General features: G+C 38.4%; 1 protein-coding gene across 2 annotated transcripts in view; it reads right to left on the reverse strand.

Annotated features, from left to right (window-relative positions):
* Positions 1-23,160, reverse strand: part of sturkopf (lipid droplet associated hydrolase sturkopf) — a 112,791-nt gene that overhangs the window by 46,537 nt on the left and 43,094 nt on the right. For both annotated transcript variants that reach the window (XM_090393394.1, XM_090393395.1), the window contains exons 2-3: positions 17,096-17,309; positions 1,922-2,062 (exon numbers count right to left, since the gene is read on the reverse strand). In XM_090393394.1, coding sequence (XP_090249520.1) covers positions 1,922-2,062; positions 17,096-17,258 — 304 coding nt within the window. In that variant the 5' untranslated portion in view covers positions 17,259-17,309. The remainder of the gene's footprint in view (positions 1-1,921; positions 2,063-17,095; positions 17,310-23,160) is intronic.

Raw genomic sequence — 23,160 nt, forward strand, 5'->3', positions numbered from 1 at the left:
AGCGGATACGCTAACCACTTGGCCAACCAGGCCAGCAAAGGCCTACTAAAATCTAGTCCTTGTCAACCACAGTCTTAATCAATTTCAATCATTTCCTATGTGCCGGTAACACCCTTTCTTTGCAACGAAAAGAAAGTGGGTTTGTACTATTTAAATCCATCTCTTTCTTTTCACTCATCTACTCCCTCCATATATATGGCTACTTCTCATGTCAAGAATGCATGATCACGCTCCTTAATCAAGAACACAGTTGCTTAACAAAGTGGCTATTTTGGTATTGGTTAACCAAAGTAGCCTGTTTGAAGACCCATAAACAGCCATGCTCACATCATTGCTTTCTTGTGCTGTCTCATTTCACAAGCTTGTGAAGAGATGAGACAGCACAAGAGAGACCATCCTATCACTACAATTTTGATTATCTTATCACTATAATTTAATAATAAGTTTATGGTTGATGCAATTGGGATCATCTCTAGAAACTGCCTAAGGTGTGGCTAGAAAGCATGTGAGATCCAGATCCTTTTCATGGCTAGTGATGAGTGTGTGGAATTGGCTACCATTTAGATGCTGTGAATGTTTCTTTGGCGAATGTGTTCAAAGAGCAGTATGATAGTTATTTAAGCATGTGTGACTAAAATGCCCAACCTGAATGAGTCCCTGAACTCCTTGGAGGAGCATACCCAGTGGTGAGCTATAAGGGGCTCACGCGAGCCCTCTGTTAAATTTTTCTCAAATTTGTGAGCCCCTTGTTCTTCTTGTTTAATAATCTTGTAGAACTAGAAAATACCACCGCAGAATGTGTACATGCTACTATAATTGCTACTTTAAATTCATATGGATTTTCTGATAACTATTTAAAAAATCATCTCATTGCATTTTGTTCTGATGGAGCTAGTGTAATGTTAGGAAACAAATCAGGTGTTGCAATCAAACTTCTACAAAAATTTTCCAACATTGTGATTTGGCATTGCATAGCTCATCGATAAAAAAAACATTAAAGAAATAAATCATTTTGAAATACTTATGGATAAATTATATGCTTTTTATCATCAATCACCAAAAAATCAACGAGAATTAAATACGATTCAAAAGTCCTTGGTATCAAAATTTTAAAGATCGACTGTGTGTTTGGACCACAATGGGCAGCTTGCAGTTTACGAACTGCTCTTGCTATGTGGAGAAATAACCCAGCTTTATGCAAGCAATTTGCATCAAACGATTAATATAAGGACTTTTAAAACTGACTTCTCAATTTGAAATTATTAAAAGATCTAGCATTAATCATTGATATCCTATAGGAATTATCATATCTGTCAGAAGCTCTACAAAGTCGCAATATAAGTATTATAAGAGCTAAGTTAGTTCCCCCTTTTTTTTCTCGACGATGCAAGCCCCTTTGTTAAAATTTCCATAGCTCACCACTGAGCATACCTAATAATAATAATAATAATAATAAATTACATGGTTCCTGAGATATGAGCAATTTCCACCTCTTTGTCTGAGACTATTGCATTAATGAAACTATTGATATTGCAAAATGCAGTAACTCTATTCATATTAATTACTGCATTTTCCCTATTGCCATACCTCTCACTTCACTCTTACTACTCTAGTTTTCCTACTCCTTTCACTCATTTGCTGTCTGAATCTAATGTATTTTACTCTGCAGTGTTATTATCGCTCTCCTGCATCACCGTAGCAGCCATCTTTCTGTTTTTATGTGCATGCTCTTTGGTCTCTCTCTTACCTCCCTCTCCACCAACATTACTTTGTATTTATTACATTTAAATTATGAGTTACAGCAATCACAAAGCTTAAGATAAAAGTTGCAGGCAGAACACGATCAACAAACATAACTGATTTTATCTTTGAGATAATTTATTTATTACTTTCAGTATTTGATATTTTAATATACACATACCTTGTAATTTTGGAACAATCTGATTAGATGGAGGATAGACATGACCAGCATGAGATACTCCCCAGATTGGCACTGCTCTCTGTAAACCTTCATACAGAGCTTTCATAAAATCTTCATAGTACTCTATAATACCAGGATTACCTACCAATACAATTAATTACAGATTCAAAATAAAATTCTTACAAAGAAATACAATATATATTATTATTATTATCATCAGACCTCATGGAGTCAAAAAACTTAACATGAAAGATCCTACAAGACATGCACACACACACACACACACACACACACACACACACACACACACACACACACACACACACACACACACACACACACACACACAACCCATGAAATTGTGCTATTAACTTGTTCACTATTTTGGCACTCATCACATTCTCAGGCAATGCTTTTTTGGGGGAAAAAGCTTACCAAGCACTTTCTACACAAAGACTTGCACCTCACTCCCCTGCCAGTGGTTAAATTCAGCCAGGGGCCCTCCGGGACTTGGCCCCGAAACTTTTTTATGCACCAGGCCCGGACCCGGAACATTTGTCTGTTTTGCGGCATTTCTCCCTTTACAGTAATTAAGCTTAACACAAAACAGACAGCAATGGCAGGTTATTAAGACGTACATATGATTGGTGTGGTATTAACAAAAGATCGTGCGATGGAAAGATAAAAGCAAGCCAACAATTGAATTGAAATGCTAACTCTCTTCAACCAAATTCCAATAATAAACGAAACTGTCATAACAACATTCACTATATATATTATTATTAAACAAGACCTCTGGAGTCAAAGACTCATCTGGGAGGTCCTTTTATCACACACACACACATCTCATCATACCGTGTCTTAAACACACTCAAACTCCTTGCAGACACCACACTCTCAGGCAAGGCATTCCAATCATTCACAACTCTGCACAGAAAAAACCTGCCTCTCACTCCCCTACTCACACCCTCTTTATACAGTTTCCAGGGATGACCTCTGGTTCTCCCACTATTCTCTGTAGAACTTCTCCACCATTGATCTTATAACAACCCCTTACCAACTTGTAGGTCTCTATCATATCTCCCCTCTTCCTTCTCTCCACTAGACTCTGCAAATTACATCTTCTCAATCTTTCCTCATACTCAACATTCCAGAGGTCAGAAACTACCTTAGTCAGTCGCCTTTGGACCCTTTCCAACATCTCTTCATCCTTCTGAAAACCTATTGACCAAATCTGGGCACAATAGTCCATGTGTGGCCTAATCAAAGCCTTATACAATGGAACAAGAACCTCCCTACTTCTACACATCAGTGTCCTCCTCCCCATCATTCCTAGAAGCCTTTGTGTTGTCCTCACAATTTTGGCAATGTGTCCCCTAAATTTTAGATCCTTATCCACTATCACTCCCCAGATCTCTTATTTCCTATTTCAAATTTGGGATCCACAAATGGGATGCTTCATACTCTCTTGGTGGAGTTATACTGGAAGAAGTGGAGGAAGCAAAGGATCTTGGGGTGATTGTGGATAGAGACTTAAAGTTCTTAAGACATATTACGAAGATTCTGAAGATATCTCAGAGAATTGCTGCAATGTTGAGGAGAACACTGACTACAAGAGATTAAAGTGTGCTGGTCCCATTGCATAAAACTTTGATCAGACCACATCTGGATTTCTGTGCTCAAATCTAGTCACTGGGATTTGAAGGGGATAAAGTAATCTTGGAGAGGGTGCAAAGCCAGATAAAAAAAATGATGTGAGGTCTGTACAATGTTGATTATGAGGATAGACTGAGGGCATGTGGACTGTAGAGTTTGGTGAACAGAAGGAAAAGAGGGGGGGGGATATGATCAAGACATTTAAGCTGTTGAGGGTTATTACTGTATTATTAACACTGGGGAGGTTTTTCATATGGTAAAAAGAGGGAAAAGAACAAGGAGAAGAGGCCATCCCTGGAAGTTGCAAAAAAAAGAAGTGGTGAATAAAAGAGTAAGAATTCATAGTTAAGAATTTATGAAGACACAACACATGTTAAAATAATTACTTTACTTAATATAAGGGGCCATCCCTGGAAGTTATAAAAGGAGGCTGTGAGCAAGAGGGTGAGGAGTGGCTTCTTTGCATGGAGGGTGGTTGAACTGTAGGATGCACTGACTAAGAGAGTGGTTAGAGCAGGAACGGTCAATGGGTTCAAGGAGTGGAATGATAAACTTTGTGTTTCCTAAAAACGACCTCCCACGATGAGTCTTTTGACTCCATGGAGGCCTGGATAATAATAATAACATTAGGAAAGTAACATTCAATGTTTCGACCTCTGTATTGAGGTCATCACCAGGAAAATACATATGTATAAGAAACAAGCTACATGCTACTGCACTTTACAAAGGTAAAATGAATCTAACTGCATATTAATCTTTTACTTAGCCTGACCTCTTGTGGAAAAAATAAATTAATAATATTAAATTTAAAAAAATTATAGATTAAAAAAATTAAATAAAAAACATAAATATAAAAATAAATTAAAAATTAAAATTAAATTAAAACAAATAAATAATAAACACAAAATATTTTTAAAAATTAAACAAATTACAAACAGAACTAGATTAAACATTTCTAAAGTCCTCTCATATTGAGATTTTCTTCTGGACTTGTACCGGTTGTTATAAGGGTTGCAGATGGGTCCTCCACATTACTGGAATGATTAATCCATCATTTTTGTTCAGGTTTGGATAGTGTTTTAGCATTTCATAGGCTTTTTTGAATTTTCTCTAAACCAGGTTTTGGTGCAGTGTAGGGACTTGGTGTCTTTCCAGTCAATTCTATTGTATGTTTGGAGTGCACGGTCTGATAGGCCTGTTTAACCATAATGGAGGTATTTATTATTATTATTATTATGCGACACCTCCAGGGAGTCCAAAGACTCATCAAGGGAGAGTGTGTCAACAGCATAACGATTGATCCCCGTAACAACTACTAACCATGCTCAAACTTGCTTAAGCCATTAGTAGCAGAGGCTCTACCAGTTGACCAACCTTTGCTGGCAAAGGTTGGCCGATTTAATGTGCTTGTTCATTTAATGTGTCCTTTGTGTTCATCTTTTCAGACTGATTAGGATCGTACATTCTGTTTCCCCTTATGTAGGGTAGATTACATGTACATTGGATTTTGTAAACCCCTGGGTGGGCCAGGTATGGAAGAGGATTTTTGGAACTGAGAAATTTTTTTAATTTTGTGGGGGTTTGAAAGTAGTTTTGATGTTGTATTTATGTTGTGTTCTGTCAATTTTTTCTGATATGCCTCTAACATAGGGTATGACTATGGCATTCTTGTAATCTTTTTTGTTTTTAGTGGTATTGTTAAGAATCTTGCGAACTGTTTTTTTTATTGTAGGTATTTTTTTTATGAATGTATGGTTAATGATTTCGAATTCTTGGTTTAGAGCTTGTTCATTCGAGCAAATTGTTAATGCTCTGTGTTTGAGGGTGCTTATGACTCCTAGTTTTTGTGTTGGATGGTGGTATGAATTTTTGTGTAGGTACTGGCCTGTGTGTGTGTGTGTGTGTGGGTTTGCAGTAGACAGAAAAGTAGAGACAGCCTGAGGGCAGGCCTGGCAGCCTGGAGAAGGAAAAAAAAGAGTAAGAAGTAAGTGTTTTGTGTGGAGAGTGATAGGAGCATAGAATGCATTGACTGAAAGTGTGATGAACATGCACTCTGTGGATGCTTTTAAAGAGTGGTATGATAGACTTTGTGTTGACTAGTATTGACCTCCCACGATGAATCTTGTGACTCCATGGGGGTCAGAAAAAAAATAATAAAAATCAAAACGAGAAAGACAGAAACCGATCAAAAGTAAAAGACCCTCTATTAATTTATCAAATCTGTAAAAAAAACAAAGAGCTCTTCCAGAAAGAGAGAGAAGAATAGTTTTATAATATTGATATGAATGAAGACTTGAATAAAAACTATCAAATAATAAATGAGACCCTAATAAATAATTCCAAAGTGATTCATGGAATTAACTAAAAGATGAAGGAAACTGTCTGAAGAAACCCTCAGCCTTTTTTAGAAAGAGTAGAGAAATGAAAAGAGATCTAGACATGAGAAGCAGAATAGAATTCTTGGAGCTATGTAAAACAACGAGAAAAAAGAATGACACAAGAAATTAGAAACTGCAGAACAAGAAAAATCAGAGTCACAATATGAAGCTAAAAGGAGTGAGAAGATAGTTGTCCAAGAACAAAATAAATTACTAACCCTTAAAGATGAAAACGTAATACCAATTAAAGAAACAGCCCTGCAAGAGGATTTGAATAGACTAGACAGATGGGCAAGTAAATGGTGCTATCAGTTTAATGCAGCAAAATGTAAAGTCTTGAAGTTTGGGATACATCGATGGAAGGCTGCATACTTGATTGGAGAAGCTGTACTGGAGGAAGCAGGGGAGACAAGAGATCTGGGGATGATCATTGATAGAAAACTGAAATTCAGGGAACATATTGCAAAGATGGTGAAGGTAACCCAGAGGATTGCTGCAATACTGAGAAGGATGCTGACCTGAAGAGATAGAAGGGTTATCGTTCCATTGTATAAAACCATGATCAGACCACACTTAGACTATTGCTCTCAAATTTGGACCCCCAGTATTTGAAGGGGATAAATTAACTGTGGAAAGGGTACAGAGGCAGATAACAAAGATGGTTTCAGGACTGCACAATGTTAGTTATGAGGATTGGCTGAAGGATAGTGGACTGCAGAGTTTAGTAGACAGAAGGAGGAGAGGTGATATGATTGAGACTTTTAAACTGTTGAGAGGTAGTTACAGGGTTAACATTAGGGAGTTCTTTCGCTTGGTGGAACAGTGGGAAGGAGTGATGACAAGGGGCCATCCCTGGAAGTTGCAAAAGTAAGCTATGAGCAAGAGAGAGTGAGGAGTGGTTTCTTTGCATGGAGGGTGGTTGAACCATGGAATGCATTGCCTGATAGAGTGGTGAGAGCAAGAATGGTCAATGAGTTCAAGAAGTGGTATGATAGACTACGTGTTTACTAGGAAGGCCCTCCCACGATGAATCATTTGACTCCATGGAGGCCTGAATAATAATAATAATAATGATAATAATAAAATTATATGATAATTCCCAAGACTTAAATCAATATGAAAACAAAAATGTAATACCCCAAATGGAAGAGGAAAAAAATTCCCTGATATTTTAAAAGAAGAAGTTCAATATGCAATGGGTTGCATGAATAATGGAAAAATACCAGGTGAAGATAAGTTATCAACAGACATTACCAATGAAAGCAGGTTGTGCACCAGTCAAGACTATATTAAGTAAAATGTATACATCATACCTAAGACAGAAAAGAATACCAAAGAATTGGAACAATGCTATCTTTATTATAAATTTTAAAAAGGGAGACAGGGAAGATATTGCTCTCCCGCAGTTATGCATTATCAACAAACAACTAAATATCTCTCATAAATTTTTCCCCTATAACATTAATGTCATTGTCATATCCCCACGTGTCCTGATGGCACAGATGTCTGACATACGTCAGTTTACAGGCCAAAGTTAACTCTGTGAGAATGGCCAGTCCTCAGCAGAGTGCCAACACCATCAAACAATTGAAACCTCCTTTCAACTACTAACCATGCTCAGACTTGCTTAACTTTTTTGTGTGAGCCATTGGCAGCAGAGACTAAAAATTAAAGAGATTAAAAATTACCACCCTATCAGTCTCCTTTCAACAATATTATTATTACAGGCAACTCCAAGGAGTCCTTAGACTCATCAAGGGAGGCCCTAAACATCATTTCAAGAACAACTATTCAACATCCACACAGCATCTATCATACTTTGCCTTGAACTCATTCACAGTCATGGCACCCACAACAGACTCTGGGAGTTGTGGGTGCCAAAATATCCTCTGAATTAATCTTATAGAAACCCTTCAGTAATTTGAATGTCTTAATTATATCACCCCTTTTCTGCCTATCAACCAATTTCTGCAGCCCACAAATCTTCAACCTGTTCTCATAAGGTTCATTCCATAGACCTGCTATCATCTTGGTCACTCGCCTCTGGATCCTCTCCACCTCCTCCCCATCAAGAAGAAACCCTAGCACCCATATCTGGGCACAGTCGCAAAGATGAGGTCTTATCAAGGCTCGATACAGAGGAACAATAACCTGCTCATCAAAGTATTCTACAGTAAACAAGTGATTTGATGAGCTGATTTAACCGCTTTTCCAATGTGCCTCCTAAACTTCAACACCCTATCCACCAACACTCCCAAATCCCTGGACTCATCAATCTTCTGGAGTACAGTTCCACCAATATGGTATACTGCTGCTGCTAATCTTTTCACCCCAAAAATGCATAACCTTACACTTTGCCACATTAAATTGACATCCATTCTCCTTAGCCCAGTCCACCAATCTATCCAAATCATCCTGCAAAATTTTGACATCATGTGCATTCACTATTGCTCTACCCAACTTTGCATCATCAGCAAACAAATGAACAGTTCCTCTCAGATCCTTTCCTATATCGTTAATGAACAAATTAAATAGTAGTGGTCCAAGAACAGAACCCTGTGGCACACCACTGGTCACAGGCCATCTTTTGGATTCTACTCATGAATAAACCACTCTCTGATGTCAACCACCCTTCTATCCATCTCACCAACCCCATATCCATTCTCATATACTGCAGTTTACTGATTAGAATTCCATGTGGTATCCTATCAAAGGCTTTAGCAAGGTCCAGTAGAATCACTGCAAACCCGTTACCCTTATCCAGTTCAGCCATCACCTTGTTATAAAACGTGAGCAAGTTACTGAGGCATGATCTACCCTTCACAAAACCGTGCTGTCCCCCATATAGTATGGGGGCCCTATTATTGTTATTCCAAGGGAAAATCTCATCCAATTTAAAAGCACAGTGCATTTTGGAGGATAATGATATTGCGAAATGTGTTTGTCTTAAACATGATAATGACAGAATCGAATACGTTCAGTTTTTTACCATCTTCACTTATCACTTGCCATTTAAACAAAAAATAATAACTCAAAGCTACCAAAGTTATAAAAATAAAATAATAAAAAATAAAATTTGTTCAGGAACATTATATTGTATTTATATTTATATTGTATTTATATACATAAATACAATATAAGTGCACAAAGAATCACACACACAAAATTCACTGTAATGTTATCTCCTAATAGCAGGTTGAAATTAGCAATGCCCATAGTGCCCTTACATTCATTTCATGAGACGGTATAAGCAGAAATTTTCAATAGTCATTTTCAGAAGCAGAAAATTTTGAAAATGATAACATATGTTAATAGAAATAGGATATTATAAATTCCTCATTATTTCAGAGCTAAATGGCAGAGGCGGAGTATAAAAAGAGGCCATCGCTGGAAACTGTATAAGGAGTGTGTGAGCAGAGAAGTGAGGAGAGGTTCTTTGCATGACACTGGTTGGTGAGTGGAATGCATTGCCCGAGTATGTTGTGAATGTAGACACACTGAATCAGTTTAATGATTGGATGAACTTTGTGTGTGATAGTGTGTACCTTCCATGATGAGTCTCTGACTCCATGGAGGTCAGATGTTAATAATAATCTTAATAAAATGTACATAATCAGATCCATCTGTGATCTGCAATATATCAGAGCTGAACAGTATAATGCATACATATATGAAAATGTTAGCATTGTTGTTTTCCATTAGATATATTTTGATTCTTTGAAAGGTCTTAATAAGAATCATCGGGGGATGAGGGCTATATTTGAAAACACATTAGTGATTTCTAATTCATTAACATGGGATTACTGATTGCTAATTAATAAATAAATATTATTATTATTATTATTACGGGTATCTCCATGGAGTCAGTAGACTCATCGCGGGAGACCCAAACTAGCAAAACAATATCTGTCATATCTCTTCTTGAATTCATTTACAGATTAGCAATAATATCAGAGAAAGATTGGATAGAAAATTGACTATCCAGCTAGTACTTGCAAGTTCTATAGTGCTCCAGAAAAGAAGAGTGAATCCTTTCTTTTAATGTTGCATGGTGATCAGCATTCATTTTAGAAATTATGGACTTTACAACCGTGCTATAAATAACTCTTTTAATTTCCTGATGTTTCATTCTTCATATTAAGATCATCATCTGGAGTATATACAAATATACAAAGACAAGCTCAATTACATTACAGTCGGTAAGCTAAAGAAACAATGATTCGATCACCGGTTATTCTACTGGCATGACTTCTAGTGAAAAGAGTTATTTATAACATGGTTGTAAAGTCCATAAATTCTAAAATGAGAGGAGTGAATAATAATAATAACAGTGTGCTGCAGGGTTCTGTTATGAACTACCCTTTAGCTTATATGTTTAAATGTTTTGTATGTTTATGACATTTTATTATTATTATTATTATTCAGGCCTCCATGGAATCAAAAGACTCATCGTGGGAGGTCCTTCCTAAGAACATAAAGTCTGTCAAGACTCATCTAGGGGAGGTCCCCCTAAGAAACACAAAGTCTGTCATACCACCCCTTAAACTCATTGACCGTTCTTGCTCTCACCACTCCATCAGGCAATGCATTCCAAGGTTCAACCACCCTCCATGCAAAGAAACCATTCCTCACTCTCTTGCTCACAGTTTCTTTTCGTAACTTCCAGGGATTGGCTCTTGTCATCACTCCCACCCGCTGTTCAACCAAGCGAAAGAACTCCCCAGTGTCAACCCTGTAACCACCTCTCAACAGTTTAAAAGTCTCAATCATATCACTTCTCCTTCTATCCACCAAACTCTGCAGTCCACATTCCCTCAGCCAATCCTCATAACTATCCTTGTACAGTCCTGAAACCATCTTTGTCATCCATCTTTGTATCCTTTCCACAGTTAATTTATCCCCTACAAATCCTGGGCACCAAATCTGAGAACAATAGTCCAAGTGTGGTCTCATCAGAGACCTATACAACAGAATGATAACCCTCTTATCTCTGCAGGTCAGTGTCCTTCTCATAATTGCAGCAATCCTCTGTGTTACCTTCACCAACCTTTGCAATACTGAATCCCCTAAACTTCAGGTTTCTATCAATCATCAACCCCAGATCTCTTGTCTCCCCAACTTCCTCCAGTATAACTCCTCCCATAGAGTATGCAGCATCCCATCGATGTTTCCCAAACCTCAAGACCTTACATTTTGCTGCATTAAACTGAAACCCCCATTCATTTGCCCATCCATCTAGCTTATTCAAATCCTCTTGCAGGGCTACCACATCTGCACTATTACTAATAATCCTTCCCAGTTTTGCATCATCCGCAAGCAACTGAATATCCCCTTGCAATCCACTGGCAATGTCATTGATATAAAGGTTAAATAATATAGGTCCTAGTACTGAGCCTTGTTGGACCCCACTTGTAACCCTCTGCCTCCTTGAAACTGCTCCACCATACACAACTCTTTGATACCTATCAGACAGCCAATCCTGAATCCAGTTGACCAATCTGACATCCAGACCCATGTGCTGCAACTTAAATATCAGCTTATCATGTGGCACCCTGTCAAATGCCTTTGCTAAGTCTAAGAAAATTGCAGTATATGCCTTTCCCTTATCTAATGTTCTTGTAACTTTATTATAAAAGGCTAGCATATTGCTAAAACAAGAGCACCATTTCACAAATCCATGTTGACTCTCACAGATAACATTGCCCTCATCTGCCCAATGCTGTATATGGTCCCTCACTACTTTCTCCAGGAACTTAACAACTACTGATGACACACAAACTGGTCTATTTAGTTTTTTGTATATGATGTAAAGTTGGAGTGAGTTATAGGAATGATATTGACACTGCAACTCTATTGGGAGATTGATAGTATGGATAGATAATTTAGTGTAACAGTTCATTGCTAATTTTTGTTGCAAAATGCCATTCCACAACCTAATAGTTTTGAGGAGAACAGGTACGTGTTGAGATATATTAAATTGGTTGGGGATTTATACCAGGTAAATGCAGAAAAAGATTTTTCTTAGCATGAAGGGAGATAGTAAGAAAGCTTGTTTGAAATTATGGAAAAAGCAACTGGAGCGAAGAAATCACAGGGAGAAAACAAGATACTATTGCTGGAAGCTGTTTATATAAGGAAAGAAAGGTGTGAGCAGGAGAGTGAAGATTAAGTTTTTCTTGGAAGGTGGAAGATCAGCATTATGCATTTCCTGAGTGTGGTTAAGGGCAGAAATGAATTTATTATTATTATTATTAGATTATTACCACCCCAAGACCTCATGGAGCCAAAGACTCATCTGGGAGGTCCTTTTATCACACACACACAGCTCATCATACCGTGTTTTAAACACATTCAAACTCTTTGCACACATCACATTCTCAGGCAAATTATACCAATCATTCACAACTCTGCACAAAAAAAACCTGCCTCTCACTCCCCTACTCACACCCTCTTTATACAGTTTCCAGGGATGACCTCTGGTTCTCCCCTGATAATCTGTAAACCTTCTCCAGCATTGATCCTATAACAACCCCTTACAAACTTGTAGGTCTCTATCATATCTCCCCTCTTCCTTCTCTCCAACAGACCTCTGCAAATTACATCTTCTTAATCTTTCCTCATATTCAACATTCCAGAGGTCAGACACTACTTCAGTCAGTCTCCTTCGGACCCTTTCCAACATCACTTCATCCTTCTGAAAACCCAGTGTCCAAATCTGGGCACAATAATCCATGTGTGGCCTAATCAAAGCCTTATACAATGGAACAAGAATCTCCCTAGTTCTACACGTCAGTATCCTCCACATCATTCCCAGAAGACTTTGTGTTGTCTTCACAATTTTGGCGATGTGTCCCCTGAATTTTAGATCCTTATCCACTATCACCCCAAGATCTCTTATTTCCTGTACCTCCAACAATATATTCTCACCAAGCATAAATTCAGCATCCCATCTTTGTTTTCCAAATTTTAAAACCTTACAATTTGCAACATTGAACTCACATCCCCATTTCCATGCCCAATCACTCAATTTATTCAAGTCTTCCTGTGAGGCCACAACATCTTCACTATACTTCATGGTTCGTCCCAACTTTGCATCATCTGCAAACAACTGAATATCTCCATCCAAATCTTCACCTATATCATTAATCTACAAGTTAAACAGTAATGAACCTAAAACAGACCCCTGAGGCACTTCACTAGTGGCTTTCCTTTTCATGGATATCGCTCCCCATACACAACTTGTTGATACCTATCAGATAGCCAGTCTCCAATCCAATGCACCAATCTAATATCCAACCCCATCTGCTCTAGTTTGACTGTCAACCTATCATGAGGTACTCTATCAAAAGCCTTTGCAAAATCCAAGTATATTACTGTGTATCCTTTTCCTCTATCCAAGGAAGCAGTCACTTTATTGGTAAGTGAGTAGATTACTAAAACATGACCTCCCTTTAACAAATCCATGCTGTCCATCAAAGATAATACCATTGTTATCAACCCAACTCTGGATCCTAGTTCTCACAAGCTTCTCCAACAACTTAACCACAACACCTGACACACAGATAGGCCTATAATTTCATGCTTGAGTTCGATCACCTCCTTTATGAAGTAGCACAATCTTGTTCTCCTTCCACTCCTTAGGAACTTGACCGAGTGCAAGACTCATATTAAAAAAATATGTCAAGGCAGGTGTCAACTCCCTGGCACATTCTTTCAGAATATGTGGTGATATATTATCATGTCCCACAGCCTTATTAACATCTAGTTTACTCAACTCCCCATACACCTCTTGCTCACCTACAGTCAGTCTCTCTTCCCCATCATCAACTGCTCTCAATCCCTCCATGAAGTAACATTCACAAGATTGAAAGATCTTTATGAACTGCTCATTAAGTATCTCCACCACACATTCTGCATCAGCTGGCTTTATACCATTTTCTCCAATCAATATCATCCTTCTATAATTATTCTTTCTTTTGCTGGCTACATATCGAAAGAATTCCTTAGGATTCTTTTTGGCTTCATTAGCCAACTGCTGTTCATACCTCTCTTTAGCTACCCTCACCAACCAAGTCACCCTCCTTGCTTGGTCTTTGTAGAACTCATGGAATTGGTTATTTCCACTTCTCTTATGCTGCCTCCACAATGCCCTTTTTCTTTGTATCGCATGCTTAATCTCTTTATTCATTCATCTCACACCCACCTTATTTAACCTTCTCACCCTTGGAATACATTTAGACACTGCATCTACTAAACAGTTTTTGAAAATCCCCCAAGCTGCATTGATCTCTTTTCCAGCTAACTCCTCATTCCACGCTACACCCACAAGCTGTCTCCTGAACTCTTCATAATCACCCCCTTGTAGTTCCACATATAATCTTTTCTCACAGAGCTCCTCGCACTACTGGCAACCACTCAGGTAATCACCTCATGGTCATTCTCACCAATTGGTGGATGATTTGACACCTCATTTATAATTACGTCCTCCGATGAGATGACCAAATCCAAGACCCTCAATCCTCGTGTGCCCACTGTTACATACTGTCTGAGGTAGTTATCCTTTAAAAACTCATTTTCTTTACTTCCAGTTGCTATCTCATCATTCCAGTCTATATTGCCATAATTAAAATCACCCATAATGATCACCCTATTTTATTTACTTGGCTAATTTGATTGTACATTTCATTATCACCACCATCCACATTACCTGGTCTACAACAACATCCCACCAAGTATTTGATTCCATTCACCTCTATCTCACATCATCATACTGCCTCAAAACCACTGGCACTATTTCCCTCTTGCATCTCTACTTTATATGGACATAATGCTTTCTCTATGATCAATATCACTCCCCCTCCCTTTTTATCCCTTCTGCCCTCACGAAACACATCATACCCTTCCATCTCTATTCCTGTCAGGATGTCATCCTCTTCTAACCATGTCTCACTTATTCCGACAATTTTTGGGTGCACAGACGCAATTAGTGCAACCATTTCATATGCCTTGTTTCTTATACTTCTAGCATTTGTATACAAACACAACAGCTTATTTCTGGATCAACAGCTAGTTCCACTGATACCACTCACTCGATGTGATCTCTCCATGCTCAACTGGGGCCATTTCCCTTTCTGCTTCTTCATTTTAAAACCCTTTTCAATTCCAACTGTTTCCTCTTGATCCCTGGTCATTCCATTTCTTTCCTGCCTACACATGCTCACCACCTTGGAGCATCCACCTTTCTCATGCTGTGTACCCCTGTCCACCCTGAATCTTCCCATTTCCCTGCTCCTCTTGCACATCCATTCTCTCATTTTCTATACTCCTAACACTCACTTCCCCATTCATAACCCCTTCTTTAATCTCTCCTGTCTTACTCACCTGCTCTTCCACATCACTTCCCACTCGATCTGATTCATTCTCTCTATTCACTTCGCTACCTTCCAGCAGCAGTCTCTCCAAGCGACTCACACCATAACCACTCAAATGCAGTCCATCACTCCCATACAGCTCACTTCGTCCCTCAAACTCATTCCACACATTAACAAACTGTACTCCCATCTCCTCACACATTTCAGCCAGCATATCATTCATAATCCTTGCTCTCTGCCTCATTTCACCACAGTCATACCTAGGCAACACGCTAACTACCCTTCCTGTTACACTATTCTCTTTTATCCTTCTAAGCAGCCCCCTGATATCCATTCTGACACATTCTTTGTCCTCTCTCAAATCATTCGTACCTATTAATACTATTAACTCTTTTGCTCGCTCCCGTCCCATATCCAATGCCTCAATCACTCTACTCATTTCAGCGCCTGGAAAACATAACTTGTGCATTTTATCCTCCAGCACACCTTTAATAATGGATTTGCCATACAATGCCACTCGCTCATCTTTCTTTAACTCTTTCATGCCATCATTATTTATTTTAATAGTTTTTACCTGAATTTTCTTAATTTCATTCCGCATCCATTTCATTTCTTGCCTCATTCAATCCATTTCAACTTCCGAATCTCGTGACACATTCTCTCTATCATTCAATCTTTCTGACTCTCGACCCCCTCTTCTCACTTTCACTCTCAGTCATCCTTCTTTGTTTCCGTACTTTCGGTCCAACATTCGCTATCATTCTTCCCATTTTCGCACTCATTCATCTTTCTTTGTTTCTGTACCTTCAGTCCAACATGCGTCGAACTTTGGCTATCATTCATTCTTTTTTCGCTATCATCCATTCTTTCGATTTTTTTTACTTTCGATTTCTGCATCACGCCATTTCTAGTTTCATTCGTTCTCTCAATTTCATTTCCTTCCGCCACTCTCACCTCACTTTCATCCCTTTTAACATCCATTACGGTTTTCAAATCGCTCTTTTTCTTTTTTACTGATTTTTTAACATTTTTTTGCCTCTCTTTCAAATGTGCACTCATTTTCCCCAAGACAATTTCGCTACTAACACTTTCTGCCATCGATTTCATATTTGCATTCATCAATTCCTCGTGCAGGTCATACTTTGCACACACACCCCTCTTTCCATCCTCACCAAATATCCACAACTCCTTTATGTAATCAAAAGAATACATATAACAGATCTCACACTTAACGAAACGACTAAAATCTAAATTAAAGTCATGGAATGACAATGTCCCCACCGTTTTTTTGCAGGTTACTAGGTCTAATAATAACGATTTCGTAATTAAGTTTTGACAAAAACATCCCCCACACTAATAAAACCAGTAGCACACAACGTTTACAGCTGCTTCTCTTACTCAAACAATTACGCATATATATTTAATTATTCCTAGAAAACTTATCCCAATCAGGATCTCTTCTTATATTAAGGTACAGTGTGATGAGTGCTAATGATTTCATGGAAAATATTAATTTTCCATGAACATTGAATTTGATATCATGTGTCATTTGAATTTTTTCCATTTTCTACAGAGCAAACATTTGTACATTTCTTATTCTTGTAGATTATGGGAAGTTCTTAGAAATGAAAGATCTCCATAACTGAGGCATTCAAGCAGTTTTAAACAAATATAGTTTATGATGAAATTGAAATTGTGAGTTTAGAAATGCACTAACTAATATAGCACCCATAAGAAGCATAACTTTTTATATAATACTAAAACATTACCTGGAATAAAAATTATAAGAAACTTTTCTTTATCATTTTCTGGGAGCTTTTCATCCAGCCAACGTCCACAAGTAATGATATGTGTAGGCACTCCATGAACTGTTACAAAATCCTGATGAATAAACTGAAGATCATTAGCTGGGGTATATGGGATGTCTGTCATGGCTTCAGTTATCAAGTATCTGACTACAGACTACCTTTGCAGAATAGTTTTCTGAAAAAAAAAGAAAGAATACACATAAAGATCACTAAAATCTTTATCTCAAAACAGTATTAATAATAAATATGTTCATTTATGTTTTGAAAGAGATTCCAGCTGCAGTGTGATCAAGTCAGCACCTTTGAATTCAATGTAGTATAACTTCGTAATTTTTTTTAAAATTATTATTGCAGTGATCTCTCAATTATATAAACCTACAAATAACTAAATCTGTGGTTAATCAAACCTTAAATGAGTTAATATGTTATACGACTCATGGAATAGTACATCTGTGCATTCAATTAACCATACCCTTATTAAGTCAACTAGTAAATCAAGTTTCTAAGTCAACAAGTGAAAGATTACTGTACTCTTAGTGGTGTGCCTCAGGAGTCTGTTTAATTATTATTATTATCATCACACATCTCATGCAGGAAAAGCATTCTACACTACACCACCTACTACATGGTATTTGTGTCTGCTAATTGTATGTTCTGTGGGTGTTTTGTTTTGAAAGAGAAACACCCTGTATCCCTCTCTATGAGATCGCTATTCAAATTCCATCTGGAATGCAAAAAACCTTTATAAGGATTTTTTTTCATCTGTAGGTCAGTCAGCCAATTTCACATGGAGGTGGAGGATTTTTATCTTTCAAAATAGGCAAAGTGATCAGAACAGCACACAATCACAAGAAAACAGACATGAGGACACTGACGTGTAGAAGTAGGGAGATTCTTGTTCCATTGTATAAGGCTTTGATTAGGCCACACATGGACTATTGTGCCCAGATTTGGTCACCGGGTTTTCAGAAGGATGAAGAAATGTTGGAAAGGGTCCAAAGGCCACTGACTAAGGTAGTTTCTGACCTCTGGAATGTTGAGTATGAGGAAAGATTGAGAAGATGTAATTTTCAGAGTCTGTTGGAGAGAAGGAAGAGGGGAGATATGATAGAGACCTACAAGTTGGTAAGGGGTTATTATAAGATCAATGGTGGAGAAGTTCTACAGAGAATAGTGGGAGATCAGGGGAGAACCAGAGGTCATCCCTGGAAACTGTATAAAGAGAGTGTGAGTAGGGGAGTGAGAGGCAGGTTTTTTTCGTGCAGGGTTGCGAATGATTGGAATGCCTTGCCTGAGAGTGTGGTGTCTGCAAGGAGTTTGAGTGTGTTTAAGACACGGTATGATGAGATGTGTGTGTGTGATAAAAGGACCTCCCAGATGAGTCTTTGACTCCATGAGGTCTTGGCAAATAATAATAATAAAAAAAATAATATATTGGGCTCTTATCTCAAATAACAATAACAACATGACAGGAATTAAACCAGTCTTTTCCAATCAAACTTTTCCAAACCAACTTTCTTCAAAGGACCATTTGGAGAAGTTTAAATAGGGATAAGTAGTGGTTTGCAGATGATACCAAGTTGAGAAGTACTATGAGATGCAAAACTAATATCTTCTTCAGGAAGAGGAAGGGATTACAGTTCTGTGTTGTAAAATGTAAGGTTTTGAAATTTGAATATAGTGTTCAATTATTATTATTATTATTATTATTCAGGCCTCCATGGAGTCAAAAGACTCATCGTGGGAGGTCCTTCCTAAGAACATAAAACCTGTCAAGACTCATCGATGGGAGGTCCCCCCCCACCAAGAAACACAAAGTCTATCATACCACTCCTTAAACTCACTGACCGTTCTCGCTCTCACCACTCCATCAGGCAATGCATTCCACAGTTCAACCGCCCTCCATGCAAAGAAACCACTCCTCATCCTCTTGCTCACAGTTTCCTTTCGTAACTTCCAGGGATGGCCTCTTCTCATCACTCCTTAATGCTGTTCAACCAAGAGAAAGAAGTCCCCAGTGTTAACCCTGTAACCACCTCTCAACAGTTTAAAAGTCTCAATCATATCAACTCTACTTCTATCCACCAAACTCTGCAGTCCACATTCCCTCAGCCGATCCTCATAACCAAAATTGTACAATCCTGAAACCATCTTTGTCATCCGTCTTTGTCATCCTTTCCACAGTTAATTTATCCCCTTCAAATCCTGGGGACCAAATCTGAGAACAATAGTCTAAGTGTAGTCTGATCAGAGACTTATACAACAGAATGATAACTCTCTTATCTCTGCAGGTCAGTGTCCTTCTCATAATTGCAGCAGTCCTCTGTGTTACCTTCACCACCTTTGCAATATGTCCCCTAAACTTCAGGTTTCTATCAATCATCAACCCCAGATCTCTTGTCTCCCCTACTTCTTCCAGTATAACTCCTCCCATAAAGTATGCAGCATCCCATCGATGTTTCCCAAACCTCAAGACCTTACATTTTGCTGCATTAAACTGAAACCAACCCATTTATTTGCCCATCTATCTTATTCAAATCCTCTTGCAGGGCTACCACATCTGCACTATTACTAATAATCCTTCCCAGCTTCGCATCATCCACAAACAACTGAATATTCCATTGCAATCCACTGGCAATGTCATTGATATAAAGGTTAAACAATATAGGTACTAGTATGATGCCTTGTGGGACCCCACTTGTAACCCTCTGCCTCCTTCAAACTGCTCCACCATACACAACTCTTTGATACCTATCAGACAGCCAATCCTGAATCCAGTTGACCAATCTAACATCCAGACCCATGTGCTGCAACTTAAATATCAGCTTATCATGTGGCACTCTATCAAATGCCTTCGCTAAGTCTAAGAAAATTGCAGTATATGCCTTTCCCTCATCTAATGTTCTTGTAACTTTATTATAAATGGCTAGCATATTGCTAAAACAAGAGCACCCCTTCACAAATCCATGTTGACTCTCAGATAACATTACTCTCATCTGCCCAATGCTGTATACGGTCCCTCACTACTTTCTCCAAGATCTTCACAACTACTGATGACACACAAACTGGCCTATAATTAGACACTTCCAGTCTGTTATCACCCTTATGCAATGGCACTATCTTACCTTCCTTCCATTCCCTGGGCACCTTTGCCGAAGCCAGACTTTCATTGAAAAGCCAGGTCAAAGGCACTGTCAGTTCCCTAGCACATTCTCTCAAAACTCATGGTGAAATACTATCCAGTCCCACAGCTTTACTGCCATCCAGAGTACTCAGTATCTGAAACACACTCTCCTCCTGTACCACTAAACCTCGAACCTTCCCTATCGCTCTAGCATTAAAACTAATTCTCTAGGAAGAAATACTCCAATAAAGTGTTCATTGAACAATTCCACTATGTCCTCTGCATCAGTCACTGTATTCCCATTTTTATCCCACAATATGATTCTTCCACAGTCATTTCTCCTCTTACTGGCCACATAGCTAAAAAATTCCCTAGGATTTTCTTTGGATCTTAGGGCCAATCTCCTCTCATATTCCAGTTTTGCTTTCCTTACCACACTAGTCACTCCACTGGCCTGTGTCCTATATTCTTCATGCATCTTCTCTTCACCTGTCTCCTTATATCTCTTCCATAGCCTCTTTTTCGCATGCAATTTCTGTTTAATATTGTTTGTCATTGGTGGGAATTTCCAATCGGTGGGAAAGAGTGGAAAAGATGAGGAACTCTTGACTAATGATAAACAAGAAGCTGAAATGTAGAGATCACAAAGTGAAAACTGTAAGGACAACAGATTATTATAGGATGAGAAGGATTTGTACATATTGAAATAAAGAGGTAATAGTTCCATTGTACAAGACACTGATGAAGCGGTTCAACTAGATTTGGTCTTCTGGTTTTTAAGATAAGAGATGTCCAGAGAAGAAGTAAAAGGTTTCCATACTTGTTGTTTTAAATATTTTTCTACATATTTTTGACAGCTTTGTGATGCAACAATGAAGTGAACCATTGTTGTTTCAGTTGCTACAACAATGCTGAATATGAAGAAAGAGTGAGAAAATGCCACCTACAGTGATCTAGTATTATTCAGTATGAGTATTATTTCCAGGCCTTTATGTAGTCAGAAAACTCACTGTGGGAGACAAACACTCAAAGACCACAATACCCATCAAACTTTCCCTGAAAACAGTACTGTAGCATGCACCATCCTTAATTAATTCCTTAACTACCTTATCTCCTTAGGAAATTTATACCTTTTGCAAAAACATTTTATTGCAATTAATTTACGACATTTATAACACGCTTTTTATTATTATTATCAACATTTGACCTCCATGGAGTCAGACACTAATTGTGGAAGATGCTAACTATTGCATACAATGCTCATCCAACCACATCTTAAACTGATTCAATGTGTCCACATCCACAACACCTCAGGCAATGCACTCCACTCACCAACCACCCTCCATGCTAAGAACCTGCTTCTCAGACCTTTGCTCACACTCTCCTTATACAGTTTCCAGCAATGACTTCTTGTTCTACTCCCCTCTCCCATTCAATGAAAAATCTCTTCCATGTCTACCTCATAACAACCCAAGACCAGCTTATATGTCTCAATCATATTCCCCCTCTTCCTCCTATTCAGGAGGCTCTGCAACTTACATTCTCTTAATCTGTCCGTGTACTCCACATTCCAAAGACCACTGACTACCTTTGTGAATCTTCTCTGTACCCATTCCAACATATCCTTGTCACCATGAAAACCTAGCAACCAAATCTGTGCACAATAATCCATATAAGGTCTGAACAAGGCTTTATACAATGGAATCATAACTTCTCTATTTCTGCATGTTAAGGTTCTCTGCATCATTGCCATTATTCAATGTGATGTCTTCACAACTTGTGCAATGTGGCCCCTGAATTTCAAGTCCCTGTCAGTCATCACTCCTAGATCTCTCATCTCCTCTACTTTTTTAGTTTCCCCACCAAGTATATACTTTGCATCCCATCGTTGCTTACCAAATCTCAAAACCTTACACTTGGCAACACTGAACTGACAGTTCCACTTACCTGTCCATTCATGCAATCTATTCAAGTCCTCTTGTAAGGCATTAACATCAGCCTGACTGTGCATTGCTCTCCCAAGTTTTGCATCATCCACAAACAACTGGATATCAATAGTTAAACCCGATCCAATATCATTAACAGACAAATTGAACAACAATGTCCCCAAAACTGACCCCTGCGGCACACCACTGGTGACCTTTCTCTTTCGAGATACTGCACCCCCATATACAACTTTCTGATACCTATCTGACAGCCAGTCACTGATCCAACACAGAAGTCTGTTATCCAATCCCATCTGTTTCAATTTATTTAAGAGCTTGTCATGTGGCAGTCTATCAAAAGCCTTTGCAAAATCCAAGTACACCACTGTATATGCATCTCCTCTGTCCAAGGTATTTGTCACCTTGTTATAGTACATAAGTAAGTTAGTGAAACATGATTACACCTTAACAAACCCGTGCTGATAACCACTTAGAATACCGCTGTTATCAACCCATTTCTGTATCCTACTTCTCACCACTCTCTCCAGGACCTTCACGACAACTCCAGATATACAGATTGACCTATAATTTGAAGCTACAGCCTTATCACCGCCTTTATGCAGTGGAACAATATTACCTTCCTTCCACTCCCTTGGAACCTGTGCTGTTGCAAAACTCTTATTAAACAGGCACGCCAATGTTACTGCCAGTTCTCTGGAACATTCCCTTAAGACAGTGTTTCTCAACGTGAGACGTATGCCCCATGGGGTACAATTTGAATATTTTGGGGGGCAATTAGAAAATGTACATATTTATATAACGAAATATCATTATGGGCAACTTTAATTATGGTAATATAGACTGGAAGCAAGAGACTGCATCTGGAGGTAAAGAAAATAAATTTTTGGAGTTTTTGAAAAATAATTACCTTAGGCAGCACGTAACAGAGGGTACATGAGGATCAAGAGTATTGGATT

The sequence above is a fragment of the Typopeltis vanoorti genome, chromosome 5 (assembly GCF_054136105.1).
Source record: "Typopeltis vanoorti isolate ZY-2024b chromosome 5, IOZ_Tvanoo_1.0, whole genome shotgun sequence".
Taxonomy (NCBI): Eukaryota; Metazoa; Arthropoda; class Arachnida; order Uropygi; family Thelyphonidae; genus Typopeltis; species Typopeltis vanoorti.